Source organism: Sminthopsis crassicaudata, chromosome 1, assembly GCF_048593235.1.
Source record: "Sminthopsis crassicaudata isolate SCR6 chromosome 1, ASM4859323v1, whole genome shotgun sequence".
In the NCBI taxonomy this organism is placed as follows: Eukaryota; Metazoa; Chordata; class Mammalia; order Dasyuromorphia; family Dasyuridae; genus Sminthopsis; species Sminthopsis crassicaudata.
The window spans coordinates 703964720-703981721 of NC_133617.1; the positions used below are offsets into that span (position 1 = coordinate 703964720).

Sequence of the window (17002 nt, forward strand, 5' to 3'; positions counted from 1 at the left end):
CCTGTAGTTAGCCCTTTTGCCACAATGCCTTAATATTGTGATGAACTATTTGTAAGACTCATAGTTGTCTCTGAACAATGACAGGGAATAGGTGAAAGTCCTAGTTCTAGTTCCACCTCTGGAAGCAATGTGCCATGGACAAGACAGATCTCTTCCTTCCTATTAACAACACTGTTAAGATGAAATCAAAAACGTTCCTTCTAGCTTGCTGATAAAACCATCCTGAGGAAAGGTGCTAAGTGTCCCAGAAATGGCCCTGGATTCAGAGCCCAAAGACCCTGTCTGAACCCGGGCTTTGCCATTTGCCCCACGTTGCTTTGAACAAGTTAACTGTGGGCATATTTATAAAATGGTGACTGCAGAAAAGGTGTCGGGCTAGGGGCTCTAAGGATACCAAAAAATGATTCATTCCGTAACATTGACACAAGAATAAGAGAGCATGAAGGGAGAAAAGGAGAGATCTTGACCAATCACTCACCCTGGCACTAATTCCCCAGGCTTCTCAAAGATTGCTAGCTTCCCTTCCAGCCCAAAACCTGCAATCTGCTCCAGCAGCTCTCCTACTATCTAAAAGTCAAATGCTCAAGAAAGAGAGACTAGGACTAGACTAGATGAGTTCTTGGTTGTAAAGCTCATCACCAAAATGGAGAGAGCTCCAGATTTGAAGTGAGGAAAACCTGAGTTCAAATCCTACCTCAGATAATAACTAGCAGTGTGACCCTGCACAAGGCACTTAACCTTTCTCAATTTCCTTATTTGTAAAATTAGAATATTACACTCAACAGCTTCTAAACCTATGATCATTCAAAATATAATGGAAGACTGACCATTAATTTTACAAGTATTTTTTAAAAATTTATTGGACCTCAGTGTCATTTAGTCCAAAAATACATGAAGAATCTCCACTGTAACAAGGGTGCCAGATGCAGGCTTGTGTATGGCAAAGGGAAACCCAACATCTCTTCAGAGAGAATGCTCCATGTTTGGGGCTTTCCAACCAAGAGCAACTTTGTCTCTACAGGAAGCCTCAATTTGCTTCTTTAAAAGCCGCTGTCCTCCAGAGTTCAGCCATGTAAATCTGATCCCTGGGGTCCCAGACAGCCCTTCAAATTTGGCTGCCAAGTGGTCTTACTGCCACTCCCTTACCCCAAGTCTTCTCCAGCCTAAACATCCCCATTTCCTTCAACTGATCCTTATGTGGCTGGAGTTCAGGGCCCTCTACTCCTTCCCAGTACTACCTGGCCCTCACATCTGGAGCACACCTTTTCCCCACCGAAGCCCCCTAGCCCTTCTTTCTGGGTGCCTCCCAAGTACCACCCACTGCACAAAGCCTTTTCTGCCCCCAAAGCTTGGTGTCTACCTTCCCTAACTACCTTGTATTTGGGGTGTGTGTGTGTGTTTCCTGATGGAACATTAGCTCACTGGCAGCAGGAATTATTTCATTGTTTTATCTTTGTGAGCTCAGAACCCAGCACACCGCCTAATACAAAGTGGGTGGCTGATAGATGTTTGTTGATAGCTGAGGAAAAAAAAAAAAAAAACAAAACCTTGATCCCTCATGGCAGAGATCATATAGGGCCTATATCTGATTCTGTGTGGCATTTTATTAAAAGGAAAGAAACCTGTCTTATAGAAATCTTTTCATCTTAAACTGTTCATCAAAAGCACAGGAGAAAAAAATGTGGTTTGAGTTACTCTTATCTGCCCTTAGCTTTAAGCATCTAAATTGATATTTTTAATCTTTCAGTTTAGTACCAATCCTTTAAAGATAACATCTTTAATTTTCTATTAAAAAAAAACATAAAAACAGTGATTTGTGGATAGTTCATGCATGCCCCCTTGTAATTTTTTTTCTCTTTATTTTTTTTCTTATTTTCCTATAGCTAGTCTATTCATACCAGTATGCCATATTATTTTGCCTTATATAAGGTTCAATTCTACTTTGGATTAAGAAGTATATTTGAGAGAAAAATTAAGTTGTTATTGTTATTATTATGCCTGCCTTACACAGTATTGATGGGCTAAGAAATATGAGCTAACCACAAATAAACCTAATAAAAAATGAGGGCAGTATTTACTCTTTCAGTGTAAGGAGTCACCAAATAATTAAATATAATCATTAACTTTAAGATGGAAACATGTATAATAGGCCAGTGACAATGGACTGTGTTTTCATTACAGAAATCTATGACAATCTATGTACATATAACTACAGAGATATATAATGACATATTCACATGGAACTATATTATTTAAGTCTATATAATAAAATAAATACACACACATAAATAGTTGGTTGACAAATCTGAGAATCAAATTACCAACTACAGAAGAGATAAGGAGGGAACTAAGTGGAAGAAAAATGTCTTTAAAATTTTTGGAGAACAGGGGCAAAGATAGAAGAATGAAATGAAGAATTGGGCCAGATGAAGGTTGACCAGGTGAAGGGAGCTTAAAATACTTATCCCTCTGTATTTCATTTTATGTCTTTAGAAACATTTTTCTAAGAAGTGTATGAAACAAAAGATAAGATTATTGTTCTCTCTCTCTCTCTCTCTCTCTCTCTCTCTCTCTCCACACCCCCCCACACACCCACCCACCCCTTGGGTCCTCTTTTTTGTGCCATTAGCAGATTTTTCAGGTGAGTTGGCTTAAAAGTAGCCAATCTTCATCTCTGAAATGGAAGAATATTATGAGAAACCTGGTCTGATGAGTTCAGGCAGGGATATGTGAGATTCACGATGAAGTATGACCACAAAACTTGGAAGCTGACTTGCTGGTATGACTCTGAGGACAATGTCCAAGGAGAAGGGTAACAGCAGCATCTCAGGAACAAGAATCTGATCTCCTCAGGTCCCTGACACAAAGGTTCTTAAATAAATGCTGGAATTACATTAAAATTTTCATTTTTATGTATTTGTAAAAAAACAAAACAAAACAAAAACAAGTCTTGTTAATTCATAGCCATGTTGCAACCATATGATTTTTCTTTTTAATTTTGGCTTGGCTTTTAGATTTTATGTTTCCTTTTTCTTTCTCCCAGTTTCTTATAGGGTTTCAAGTGAATTGTGCTCATCTGGGCATTTCTCTGACCAAATTCCTATCAAGGAAAATCTTCATCTTCATGTAAGGTCTTGGATCTTAAAAGGCCGTAGCCTCTTACCCTATCTCCACAATGCTTCATCTTATACAGATCCAGAGAGCAAATAGAAATGACACACTATACACGATGAGTCTTTGTGGGGATACTGATGACCATCATTTCAAAGACCAGCCTAAGAATCATGTGGCTTCTTGCATGCCCTTCCCACCAACAAAGCAGGCAATGGTTCGAGAGATATCAAGGAACAAGACAAGCAGCTTAAAGCCTGGTAGAAGGCATAGGGACAAGCAAGCCTGACTCAGAAGCAGATCTGTCAGGTACCAAAGTAATCTTTCTCTGTTAGAAATGGGGCCTAAGTGCTGATGTGGGAGTTTCCCACAGCTTCAACTGGCCTCCAAAGGCATATTTGTCATCAGAAGGTCTTGATGAAGTTGTATATCAATATCTGACTGCTGTTAAAAAACAAAACAAAAAAAAAATTGTTCCCCAGGAACCAAATCAAAACCATCTGTGAACGAGAGAGGCCAAAAACTCAGTGTAATTGCAAAAAGTCCAGCAGAAACACTTGTTAATTGTGTTATTTACTTTGCTGAACAGTAAATTGCTCCGCCAATTTAGTCCTATCACATGACTATAATGTTTTTCATATGACTTAAATGCTATGAGAGAAATGAACATTTATTTTCTAAACTCCTAAGGCTAGTGAAAGATGAATCAAATTCTTGAACATTATTCAGGACCACTATCAGCCCTGGTCCTCTGGGTGGGGTGGTAGAGTTATGGAGGAAGAGTACCAGAACTAGTACACACAAGCCAAACTTGTTCCATCCACAAAGCCCCTAAGGCTGCTATCCTTAAGAAGAAGAGAAAAAGAATGCACATAATACAAGAGATACTAAAACTCAACTGGGAGAACTGAAAATAGTGTGCTGAAACTTAAAGAAATCCCAGGCCCTTGAGTATATTAACAAGGTTAAAAACAAAGTTGATATTCTGAGAAAGGAAAGGCCATTGCTGACTGAAGGGTCTGGGAAGGCTTCCTGGAAGAAGTGACATTTGAACTAGGCTTTAAAAGATGGATGGATATGAATTCAACATGTGAAAGAAGGGACAGGGAGAAAGGAAGGAAAAGTATCAAGCAGAGGAAACAGCACACAGGAAAAAGAGCAGAAAACCAGAAAAAGGGAATGTATACCAAGTGGCCTAGTTTGCCCTGCTCAGGAATAGTGTGAAAAGAAAGGAGGGATATAAAACCTTAAATACTGAGCTAAGGAGTTCAAAATTGACTTAGGCAACCTGTGAAGGATTTGGAGAAGTAGAAGCATATATAAAGAATGTAAATCTGGAAGCTGTGTAAAAGATGGTTTAGAAAGATGATCTATAAGTAGGCTAATACAATAGTCCAGGGGAATAGCCATGAAATTCTGTTCTCAGGGAGGCCAGTGGGAATTGAGCAGAGAGAATAGAGTCAAGAGACCTTGGAAGGTAGAATCCAAAGGACTTTTTAGCTGGTTAGATATAGAGGCAAAAGGCATGGTGTCACATTAATAGTTAAGATCAGGGGTCCTCAAACTTTTTAAATAGGAAGCCAGTTCACTGTTCCTCAGACTGTTGAAGGGCTGGACTATAATAAAAACAAAACCTCTCTGCCCCTCAGCCCATTTGCCATAACCCGGCGGGCTGCATAAACGTCCTCAGTGGGCCACATCTGGCCCACAGGTCGTAGTTTGAGAACCCCTGGTTAAGATTATCATCTTATATTGTTATCTGCTTTCTTTGCTTCCTCAGGGAGAATTCTCTAAGAAGGCAACTGACTGTTATCCATCTCTTAGATGTCCAACATGGCTTTGATATAGCAGGTGCTTAATAAAGGGTCATATAATTGAAAAGATGAGAAACTAGAGAACAACTGAATGAATGACTCACTCCATCTTTCAAAGCAACCAACAGTGAAGAGTGCTTTCTTTTGGTGTTTTCTTGACAGTGTGACTCTCTTTGGAATCTAAAAGGAAGGAGCTGAAGAACTTAAATTCAAATAACTCATTATTTATTTCTAGGTTTGGCAATGAAAGGTGACATGAGCTAAACTCCAATGTCCATTTTCTAATGAAGTTTTAGGAATCACTTTTCATCAATTGCTATTAGGATAGAAAAAGAATGCTGTGGCCCAAAGGCTTTCGTAATGAGCTAGGATTACAGTTTCAAATGATGAAAGAAACAGAGTGAGAGGATCTCGGTATTGGGATAGGATTAATTGAAATTTATGATATATACACAATCTGTTAACACTGTAATGGAGTTTGATTCTTGTAGCTAGGGCCCAGATCATGAGAAGATAATCAACTGAAGACAAGGGATTATGCAACTGGGAAATAGGATTTCTCTGGCCAAGTTCCCATCTATGTCTTCCAATAAGTTCTTGGGTCTTAAAAAGCTGTTGCCCTAATACCAAGCTCACATTGTCTTTACAATACCTCATCTCAAACAAATGATAATCTAGGCAGCAAATATAAGTGACACATTTTACAGGATTAGTCTTGGGGCTTCAGTGCTGAATACATTCTTATAAAGATCCTCAAAGGTGATTGTCCCCCTGCACCCTAAATAGGGAGTACACCTAAAACAGATGCTTACAGAACGAAGTGTCCGAGTTGTTCTGGGTTACAGAGACCAGGCCCTTCAGAAGTGGTACTGGTAAGAACTACCAACAACCCTTCTTTACTTACTAAAAGGGGACAAATGTCAAACAAAAGGCCATAGATATTAAAAGAGGCAGGCAGATGTTGATTTCATTAAGAAAGGAAACTCCCAGGTAATGAGAGGCCCTCTACCTTTCTTACAATTTACAGTCTTAAAAGAGTTGCTTGTGGCCCTGAGAGTTTGAGGGACTTGCCCTGAATCATACAGTAAATGTATGTGAGCCAGAAGTGAGACTTGAACCTAGGTCCTCCTGGCTTCAAAGCTAGATTTCTATCCATATACCTTTCTGCCACTTAAAAGTACAGAAAAGTAATTGGATTTAACTAGAATTTTTGGCTCTTTGCACAGCAATCTTGATTTATATGAAGACAAAGTAGTTGTTCCTAAGATTAAAAATCTAGAGCTGAAAGGAACCCCAGAGGCCACCTATTTTAATCCCTTCATTTTGTAGATGAATAAATTGTGGCTGATATTAGGTGGCTTGTCTAAGGTCAAGCAGGTGGGAAGCATCAGAGGCAGAATTTAAACCTAAGCTCTCTAACATATAACAAATGACATTAATATACCGTAATAGTGAATGTTTTTTATAAATAAGTTTGGTCGGTTAAAACATTTAGTCAAAGTCAAGTAACTTGATGAAGAAGGAATTTAGCAAGGAAAAAAGAATAGTCTGCTGGAAAGAGTGCTGGCTTTGGGGCCAGGGAACCCTATTTTCAGACAGCACCTCTTGTACTAGCAGAGTGAATCAGTTTCCTTGTCTGAAAAATGGAGCTAATGAAAACTGTAATATCTTATTATAGAATTACTAGGAAGGTCAAATGAGACAACAAATGTAAAGTGCGTTACAAACCTTAAAGACCTATAGAAATGTCTGTAAGTTGTTGTTAAGACCTTTAAATTTTGAAAGCTAGAACTTGAACCTTTCACTGTGGATACACTGTGAGTCAGAGATAGAAATCAAAGTACTTTCTTTATGGACATAACTATTTTCCCCATGCTTTCTTCCCAAGACTGTCTGGAGACTAAAACAGTATACGTAAGCTGTTAGAACCCTGTGGTAAAAACATCAAGATACGTGATAGAATTCTGACTTTAATGGTAATAAAAGGTATGGCCCTTTTGGAATGGCCCATTGGAAGTTCAGACTGCTCCCCTTTTCACATGGCTAATGGTTATTAATGGACTCCTGAATTAAAAACATAGGAAACGGTATGTTGGTAAATGTTTAACAACCAGCTGTTCAAGGAGGGAAAAGTACACATAAAACATTTTTGAGTCTAATCTGCACTATTTACATTTTCTTCATAATTTTCTTAAATTTTGACAATCAATAAAACAATAAATCAAGCCATAGTTTAATAGCTTTTCTCAGTTTCCAAAGAGTAAATATTCACACTGAGATTCTGACAAATCAATTTTTGTGAGCCAGTATGAGCTATCTTCAACACACCACTGACTGTAGGCAGTAGAGATAAGTTTGGGAAAATGTCCCAAATTTGTAAGTAATGAAAGCAAGGATTCCAATACAAGAAGAGTTTAGTTTCCTGATTTGTTGACATGGACTTCTTTTTCTTATGGCTAATGTTTGACAATTAAACGAGGAGTCTCAGTAAGACCACAAAGATGGAGCTTCAGATTGTCCACCACCTGCCGTGACTTCTCAGCATATTACCAGGTTAGGTTCAGGAACTTGCAGCTATTCCCAGCTCTGGGTCACTAACATTAGCTTTGTTTGAAAGATTGAAATGTGAGTTCAAGAGCTAGGCTGAAATTCATCCAGCCAACTTAATAAGAAAAATGCTTGAGCTTCTTCCAGCAAAATTTTTAAAAAACCAACCAAAAAAAAAAAAAAAAACTCAAAACATTTTCTTGGCATGGCTGTTGAGTTCCATACACTATTTACATACTAAGGAGCAGAGCCAATCAAAAGGAAAAACATCTGTCATCAAAACAATGGCATGGACCCCCACTTGGAGGACCCCAGTGCAGATATTCCTGAAGATTCAATGTGAATTCCTAATTGACTTCAGAAAATCACAATCACTATAATGCTTTGGAACTTTGTGAGGATCCTAAAACAAATCTATACCCTCAAAATATACAATGTTCCAGAATCCTTGAATTTCATAGGTCTTAATTATTCTAGGGCTTACCTCTTGATCTGCTGATCTGACCTTCTATTTCAGATCACTGTTTCTGAGAAATTTCCGGAACTCAGGTGCAACAGATGTAATACTAGAGTTGATGTTCTATACGCAAATAGGACAGATGGAAACCTGGGAAATGCTTCTTATCCTTGTCTATTCAATCCAGTATATAAGTAGTCCAAGTTTTGTTTGCATAGCTTATCACAACTCCAAAAGTTTCTCATTTTTCATTTGAACAATTTTATCACCAAGGTAACAAAGAAAAATTATTTGTTCCCATATTTCTATTTATAAAAACTCTCCACTTGTACAACTAACAAAATTAATATTGGCTTGGCCATGAATCTATCTCTAGCCAGAGAATTCACTTGTCTCATAACAATGACCATTCAGAAAGGCAAAATAAACAGTCCATCTTACAAAAATAGACTAAAACAAAGTCTTTTCCAAACCCATTCCCTTTGCCACTTGCTGTTTGTCTGTCCATAAGATTATGACTTTCTATAAGTGTTTTGCTAATGAACAAAGAGAACTATACAAAACAGTCACTATTAGTACTTCAAACATATTCTCAAGTATTTAACAGGCATCTGATCTTCCAGAGAAGGGCTTCTATTAATCAGGGGTCTGGCAAACAAGGTTTTTTAATACTGCAATAACCATATTTCAATGTAATCAGCTTCTTTTGTAATCTTTTGTATTTAAAAATGTGACTCTGAGAAGATCTCTAGACTTTTTAGATCCAGACCACTATCCAAGGAGTCCCTGACACAAAAATGGTGAAAGACCATTGCTCTAGAGGCACCATCAAGTCAATGTCAAAGAAATAAATGCTTTGCTTGGTAGAAAAAGAATCATTTGTGTTTAGGCTAACAAAAAAGAAATTACTGAGAAAAGTGCCTCAGCAATCTTCTTTCGGAATCAGTGTCCATTCTTTTGGAACTGCTTTTTGAATTTTAAAAATTATTTTAGAATAAATCTGCGACTCAAATAAAATCCAGTTTCTTCTTTATTAGCATGATCAGGTTCAATGTCTCCATCATAAAACTGATTCACAGGTGAAGAACACACATGATTGGCTAGAGATTACTTCTATAGCAACTATCACATCTCCATCAAAGTAGGAAAATACCTTCTGAATGGCTAATTGCTAGAAGTTAACAATGGTGCCTAGTACAAGGTAGTGAGTAACACTTAACATACACAATCCTCCACTGATGTAAGAAAGTTTCTGCTAGCTAGCATTTAACCACTAGATTTAATGACATTTGCCCTAACACAATATGATGATTTTCTTCCTTTTCTATATAGCCAAATATTACTGTAAATAGACAAGAACAAAAATGGTCCTTAACCCAAGAATCTATTTTCTTCTTACCTCAGCTGCTTGAGTCTCTTGATGTAGCAAAGTAAGTCCAGTCAAGTCTTCTAAAAAGGAATGTGAAGAATTAAACACTTTTGCCAGGAAATTAAATCCTTCTTTCTCATATTGATCAAGGACCTGTAAAACATTTTTTTAAAAAAAAAGGTTTATAACACATTTTATGGACTTAAACTCTAACAAAATGCTGAAGTTATAGAAATGAAGCAAAACTAGAACTGAATCTGATTTAAAGAAAGAAGAATATGGCAGACTCTGGATATGCTTCATTTTTTTTAAAGGGAAAAAATTAACTTAGGGAGAACTGCTATTTTCCATAAGAAAATATTTCCACCATACCTGTCAGATGTGCAGAATGCATATACCTCTTCCCTGAATGGTTTCTCAAAAATCCACCAGGACTATGCTCCACTTCTTTATCCTCATATCAATATTTATCTACACTAGAAGTTGGTCATAGTACCTTGCAGCCAATTAATCAAAAAGCATTTATTAATGCTTTCCATGATACTTTTCAAAGCACTGGGAGTATAAAGGATGCCTCCAAGGATGTTGCAGATAAAAGGTATTTATAAAATAGTTAAGGAATAGATAAATCTATGTTTCAAATAGCTCTAATATAAAACTAAACTTTCACTTGCATGAAGTAGTGTACTAAATGCTAGCTAAATCTTTATTTCTCTTAAGAAATAAAGTACAACTCAAATAACTGGAGGGATATTTGATTCTTATGGCTGTCCTATGTCAATGTGGTTTAAAAAATGTTATTTATTTTATTTTATTAACTAATTAAATTACCAAGGATATATTTTATCAAACTAGATAAAACAAGAAAAAAATCATTTGGGGTGATAAAGATCTAGATTCTCAAAAGAGATTTTTTTTAAAAAAAGAAATGAAGTGGAAATGGTACTTTCAAATTACACTATTAAGATATAATCATCAAAACTAAGTAATCAGCTGAATAGATTAGATATAGAAAAATCAGAAATGACTGAATTCAATAACCTAGTATTTGATAAAACTGAAACTATAAATTATATGGGGAAGAACTCCCTATTTGACAAAAAATTCTGGAAAAAATAGAAATTTGGCAGAAATTAGGTTTTGACCAACATCTTTTACCATATCACAATAAGCTTAAAGATATGTGACCTAAATATTAAAGCTATGCCCAAAAAAAAGTTGTAAGAGAAGAGAACCATATAGAAATAGAGAACTTTTTAATAGAGCAGGTTGACTGAGAAATGAGAATTAGATCTGATGGGGGAATTTATCTTAAGCTCCAGAAGCAGAGGAATGCCCAGCAATGACTGACTCAATATTCAACTCCCCTATACGTGTTCTCCTATTGAGTCCACTGTTGATTTTGAAACATCTCCTTCTACTGAATGCAAACCTTTCAACAAATCCTGTGAATACACTGGTCTATGATTTCAGCAGTTGAATTCCAGATGTTCAAGTCTTAAGAAGCTGCCTGAGGCACTTAGAAATGAAGTAGCTTGAAAGAGTCAGTAAGGACCATGCCAAATCCAGCACTCTATCCAGTTCTCTGAGTTCTCCCTACAAAACATACTAATTCACATTCAAATTTTAAAAAGCACCTGCTACATGCAAGGCACTGAATTAGAAGCCATGAATAGAAGGACAAAAAAATAAAAATAAAAGTTTTTGCCTTCAAGACCTTGAGTTCCTACTAGGAGGATAAAAGAAGTACACAGACAAATAAACACAAAGTATATGAAGCAAAAAGCAAGTAATTCTAAGAAGATAAAAGCACTGGAACCAAGGAACAGATAGAAAGCCCTAAGGTAGAAGGCAAAACAAGCTAAATTATTTTTTTCAGAAAGCAAGAAATGAGCTAAGTTCTCAGTTAGCTGGGGTTAGGATGATAGACTGAGGCCTAAAACATACAGTCAGGTCTGAATTTGGGAGAAGGGAACTGAATTGCTTAATCTGCATTTGTAACTATATTCCAAAGTTCTTAGAGAAAAGATGTGGTTAAAAATATTCTTCCAGCTCAATTCAATTGAGTGCCTATTTTATGTAGACCGGATACTAATCTTTTAGAGGAGGAAATCCTCTATGCTTCATGTACTCTAACATTCATATATCTATTTACTATCAAAAGCACATGCTTGAGACTTTTCCACTAATATGGCTGTGTATTCTTCAAGGTCTTTTGTTTATCCTTTTTCCCATTTAGTCTTTTAAATGTTGGCTACTTATTAGCTACAGTGATTCAGTTCAAGCAATAAGGTGATGACTGAAAAAACAAAAGTAATATAAGTAGAGTTTCCAGTGAGGAATTATTGTTCCTAGACTCAGAAAATATAAAAACAAAATAAGTTCTTTTTTTCTACCTCACCAGTATTGTGAAGTTAGGAATAAGGAATCTTTAATCCTGAAGTAAGCCACAAGCTAAAATGTTCTAGGCCTAGCACAATGAGCCACTTAATGCCAAAGTTTCCAATTAGTAGTGAGAAAGGAGAACTGGGAGCAAAATCCAAAAAAAATTGAGCAATTCCAGAGGTGAGGCTTTTGGAATCTTGACTGAACTTTTGACTTTTCAATGCAGTGCTAGAAAGAACCTCTCAGTAACAGGAATCAGATTGAGGAAAAACAAAAACTACTAAAGAGAGAAGTACATGATTTATCCATAATCAGGACATATAGAAAGCCAAGTGCTTAAAAAACAGTATTAGCTAAGTCATGTACCCCCTAAATTTTTTATTTTTATTTTGGAAAAATAAAATTTTCTAAAGGTACTTTTCATCATGCGTTTTATAGAATTCCCTTTATATGCTACAAAACTAACCAAATTAACAAGATATAAGCAGCTTATAAATGTACAAATTATTTCTTTCACAATAATTTAACATTCCTAACCCATCCAAAATTATTTTTTCAAATGATGGAATATATACAGGTAAAATTTGATGAACTCTTCTGAAAGCATACTTCAGGTAAAAAGTGTGTTTCATTTCATGTTGTATGAAATGAAACATATAATCCTGAAGAGTATGCTCCAAATAATTTTTAACAAATTAAATAATGTTTTACATTTATTTAGAGAGGCTAGTTTCCTATTCAATCTTTTAAGGAATAGCTTGGTAACATGAATAATTGTCCCCTTTCATAACGTAAACAATGATTCCAAAGCTTTATTCAATTTGTAAGGCTGGATTTTTCTTTAGACAGGACACAGCTGTATACATATCTTAAATAATGCTACATCTTCTTCAAAAGACATCTTCTTCAAATATTATGCCTTTAACATAACAGGTGCTCAATACATGTTTGTTAACCTGAATTTGTCATGTCTCCTCTTCTCAACAATTTTCCATGATTCACTAAGATCTATTAAATTATGTCTCTGTTTCTTAAACTGACATTTACTATCCTCCATTAACAGGCTATTATCTGACCACAGCTTTTGCTACTACTGTACTGTACATTTTCTTTAGTGTTTTAAAAACATTTTTCATCCTGAGTCTCTTTATGCAATTTCTCTACCTAAACTGGGGTCACTGTCTCTCACTTATCAATTCAAATCATATACTTCTTTCAAACGTCAACTCAAGCATCAATATGTCATATTAGAAAACTACAAAAGAAATCTGGAAAATAGGCTTCTGGGCCTGGTTCTGCCACTAATATAAATAAAAATAAACATATGTATTAACGTGCTAGCACAAATCCTGAACAAAATATTCTAGATAAGTAAACTTTTATTTTCTTTATATCTGCATAATTTTAAAATTACAAAACTAGCTTCACAAAAATTAATTTTTATCTTCATAATATCTTTGGTAATTAACTTCCATCAAGTCACTACTTCTCTGTTTCAGTGATTCTGAACCTCTAGCTGCCAATATTCAAACCCCATTAATTATTTTCTGTCTACCAATCCCTACTCCCAATTCCTACAAGAAAGGCTTTGAGCTGTTCTCTTAATATATATTTAGCATCCAAACAAAATTCAGGTAGTTGCTCACCAAGCTGTAGGACATGTCACTTCTTTTCTCAATGAGTTCATTGTTAAGCCTATACAGTCTTTCTTCCCCCACTCCTTCCCTGATACCAGAGGACTTCAAACATCTTAGCTTTCCATTTCCTCAACTTACTCATTTCCCATGACCTCTTTACCCTTCATTTTACTGTCACCTACAAATGCACCACTTCCACATTCATAAAACTCTGATGCTGCCTTCTCTGATTATAGTATTTTTCATTTTACCCCTCCCTCTCCCTTGTAATCAAACTCTGTTCACTGTGACCTTCGAATCTTCCATACTTCTGGGTTTTTTTTGGCATCATCCCTACACAGACTATATTTTTCTCCCTTCCTCAACTTGACTATCTAGTTCAATTCTATAGTGTCTTTGGCTCCCATAATCTATTAACAATCTTATCCTGCAACTCTGAGATACCACTAAACACCTGTCAGATTGGCTAGGACAAAAGGAAAAGATAATGCTGAATATTGGAGGGGATATGGGAAAACTAGAACACTGATGCATTGTTGGTAGAATTGTGAATGGATCCAACCATTCTGGAGAGTAGTTTGGAACTATGCTCAAACAGTTATATACTCTTTGATCCAGCAGTGTTTCTACTGGGCTTATATCCCAAAGAGATTTTAAAGAAGGGAAAGGGACCTGTATGTGCCAAAATGTTTGTGGCAGCCCTCTATGTAGTGGCAAGAAACTGGAACTGAGTGGATGCTCCTCAATTGGAGAATGGTTGGGTAAGTTATGGTATATGAATGTAATGGAATATTATTGTTCTGTAAGAAATGACCCGCAGGATGATTTCAGAAAAGCCTGGAGAGATTTACATGAACTGATGCTGAATGAAATGAGCAGAACCAGGAGATCATTGTACACAGCAACAATAAGATTATGCTATGATCAGTTCTGACGGACATGGCTCTCTTCAACAATAAGATGATTCAAACAAATTCCAATTGTTCAGTGATGAAGACAGCCATCTACACCCAAAGAGAGGACTGTGTGTGGACCACAACTATAGCATTTTTAATCTTTCTGCTATTGTTTGCTCGTATTTTTATTTTCCTTTTCAGGTTATTTTTTTTTCTTTCTAGATCTGATTTTTTTTGTGCAGCAAGATAACTGTATAAATATGTAAACATATATTATATTTAATATATACTTTAACATATTTAACATGTATTGGTCTATCTGCCATCTAGGGGATGGGATCAGGGGAAGGGGAAAATCTGGAACAGAAGGTTTTGCAAGGGTCAATGTTGAAAAATTACCTATGCATATGTTTTGCAAATAAAAAATTATAAAAAAAAAATTTAAAAGATGCTTCAATATGTAAAAAACAAACAAACAAAGACAATCATGTTCTGTCATGCTTTCGTCTTGGACTATTCTTTACCATGAACTGTCTTTGTTCCTATTCAGGCAGTACTGATTGAAGCTGGAGAAATCACAAAACTGTGCTGAATGGACCCACAACAAATGTATATTACATAACCTGAACTAGGCTCTCACTGCAGCAAGGTAATCTTTGTACACTTCCCTAATTGACTCACTATGTCTCTCATCACAATACCTTGTCCAAACTTTATCACTCCTCAAACCTTCCACAGATCCCAATCCTTCAAGCCTCTCAACTGGGAACCTTGCCTTATAATTCACTGAAAAAAATTAAAACTCCCTCTTCTTTCCTTTTCATCCCCCATCATGCAGATGCCTTTTAGTACTATGTCTTCCTCCACCTCTCTCTCATAAGAAACAGCGGGGTTTCTCCTTGCCAAAGCAAACTCCTCTACATGCACAATCCATCTCTTCTCCAACAGATGGCCCCCATTATCATCCCCACTCTTATTTACCTTCAATCTCTTCCTGTCTACTGCTGCTCCTTACTGCCTAGAATCCCATTCATGCTTCCCATATCCTCAAAAAATCCTCACTTGATCCATCTACTCCTTTTATTTCCCCAACACCTTTTTATGAATAAACTTCTTTTTATTATAGCTTTTTATTTACAAGACATATGCATGGGTGATTTTTCAGCATTGGCAATTGCAAAACCTTTTGTTCCAATTTTTCCCCTCCTTCTCTCCCCCCCTCCCTCAGATGGCAGGTAGACCAATACATGTTAAATATGTTAAATACAATATATGTATAATATCCATAGTTATTTTGCTGTACAAGAAGAATCGACTTTGAAATAATGTACAATTAACCTGTGAAGGAAATCAAAAATGCAGGTGGACAAAAACAGAGGGATAGGAAATGCTATGTAGTGGTTGTGAATAAACTTCTTAAAAAGATCATCTTCAATCCGTGCTTCTACTTCCTTTCCTCTCTCTTGACTTCCAACTTCATCATTCAACTGAAATTACTCTCTCTAAAGTCTCTAAAGTTGATCTTTCAATTGCCAAATCTAATGGCCTTTTCTCAACCCTCATTCCTCTTGACCTTTCTATAATCTTTGACCAGTTGATCACCTTCTTCTCCTTGATCTAGGGGAAATAAAGCAGAGGTATTGATTGTAGATGACCTTCTCAAGGAATACAGCCACAAAAAGGAGGAGAAATAGAGGACAACAGCTAGCGGGAACATATGGATCAAGGGAGGGTTTACTGAAGTGTTGAAAACATGCTCATATGTTTAGGCAGTAGGGAACCAGCTAATAGGCAGGAGGTGATTGAAGATTAATGAAAGAGTGAGGCAATTTGAAGAAAACAGGTTAGAATGAGATCCCCTGTGCATGTAGGGGATTTGACCCAATAAGAAGAATGGCCATGTTTTTATGTGAAATAGAAGAGAAAGAGGAGTTGCAGAAAGCATCTGAGTGATGGAAACAGTTCTCAAAAAATAGCTTCAATTTTTTTCAGTGAAATATGAGACAAGGTTCTCAGCTAAGAGGAATGGGGTAGGGGAAGTTTGAGGAAGGATGAACAAGTTTGAGAAAACCGCTGTCGTGAGTGGGATGTTGAAATGATTAGAGAAGCCTAAGAAAACTGTCCTTCCATAGCAAGGGCCTAGTTAAGATTATATAACATAGATATGTTTTAATATCACAGATCTGGCAGAGACTTGGACCTCAGGGGCAATATCATGAGACGCCCACATTTTACAGATGAGGAACAGAGGCCCAGATCATTTAAGTGAATAGAAAGGGATATGAGTATAACAAAATAATCAATAGGAAAAAACAAAGGCTGATGGGAAAGTATGAAGATTAGCACTAAGACTTGGAGGAATGGAGAACTGACAGTGATGACAAGGAAAGTTAAAGTAAGTATTCACTCTTATTAAGCGAGTGAAAGAGAAAATGTAGAAGCCTTTCCCTTCTCTATCTTCTTACCCCTTCCCCAATAACTATGTGGTCTCAATGATTAAAAGATAACATCATTCTTGCCTGCCTTGCTCCAAAAATCAAGAGCTCCTTTCTGTTGGTTCACTTCTGTTTAAGTGGGTTAGACACTGGTCCCATTTCCCAATAAATTTAGTTGCCCACGGGAAGGGGGCAAATACTCCATTTCCCAGTGTCTTGCAAAATCAAGAGTTCATTTTATTTTAAAATTTCAACCAGATGTCCAACAGCTTTTGGTTCTGGTTCTCTGGGATGCATGGTATATGTAAATCATGTAAAGAAGAGATAAAGTAAAGAAACATAGTATCACAT

General features: G+C 36.4%; 1 protein-coding gene across 4 annotated transcripts in view; it reads right to left on the bottom strand.

Annotated features, from left to right (window-relative positions):
* The window catches only part of ATG7 (autophagy related 7), a 263555-nt gene that overhangs the window by 133184 nt on the left and 113369 nt on the right, over window positions 1–17002 (bottom strand). For 3 of the 4 annotated variants that reach the window (XM_074283896.1, XM_074283894.1, XM_074283895.1), the window contains exon 18: window positions 9329–9451. The exons of the other annotated variant lie outside the window; for it this stretch is intronic. In XM_074283896.1, the coding sequence (XP_074139997.1) occupies window positions 9329–9451 (123 nt within the window). The remainder of the gene's footprint in view (window positions 1–9328; window positions 9452–17002) is intronic. 4 annotated transcript variants of the gene reach the window in all.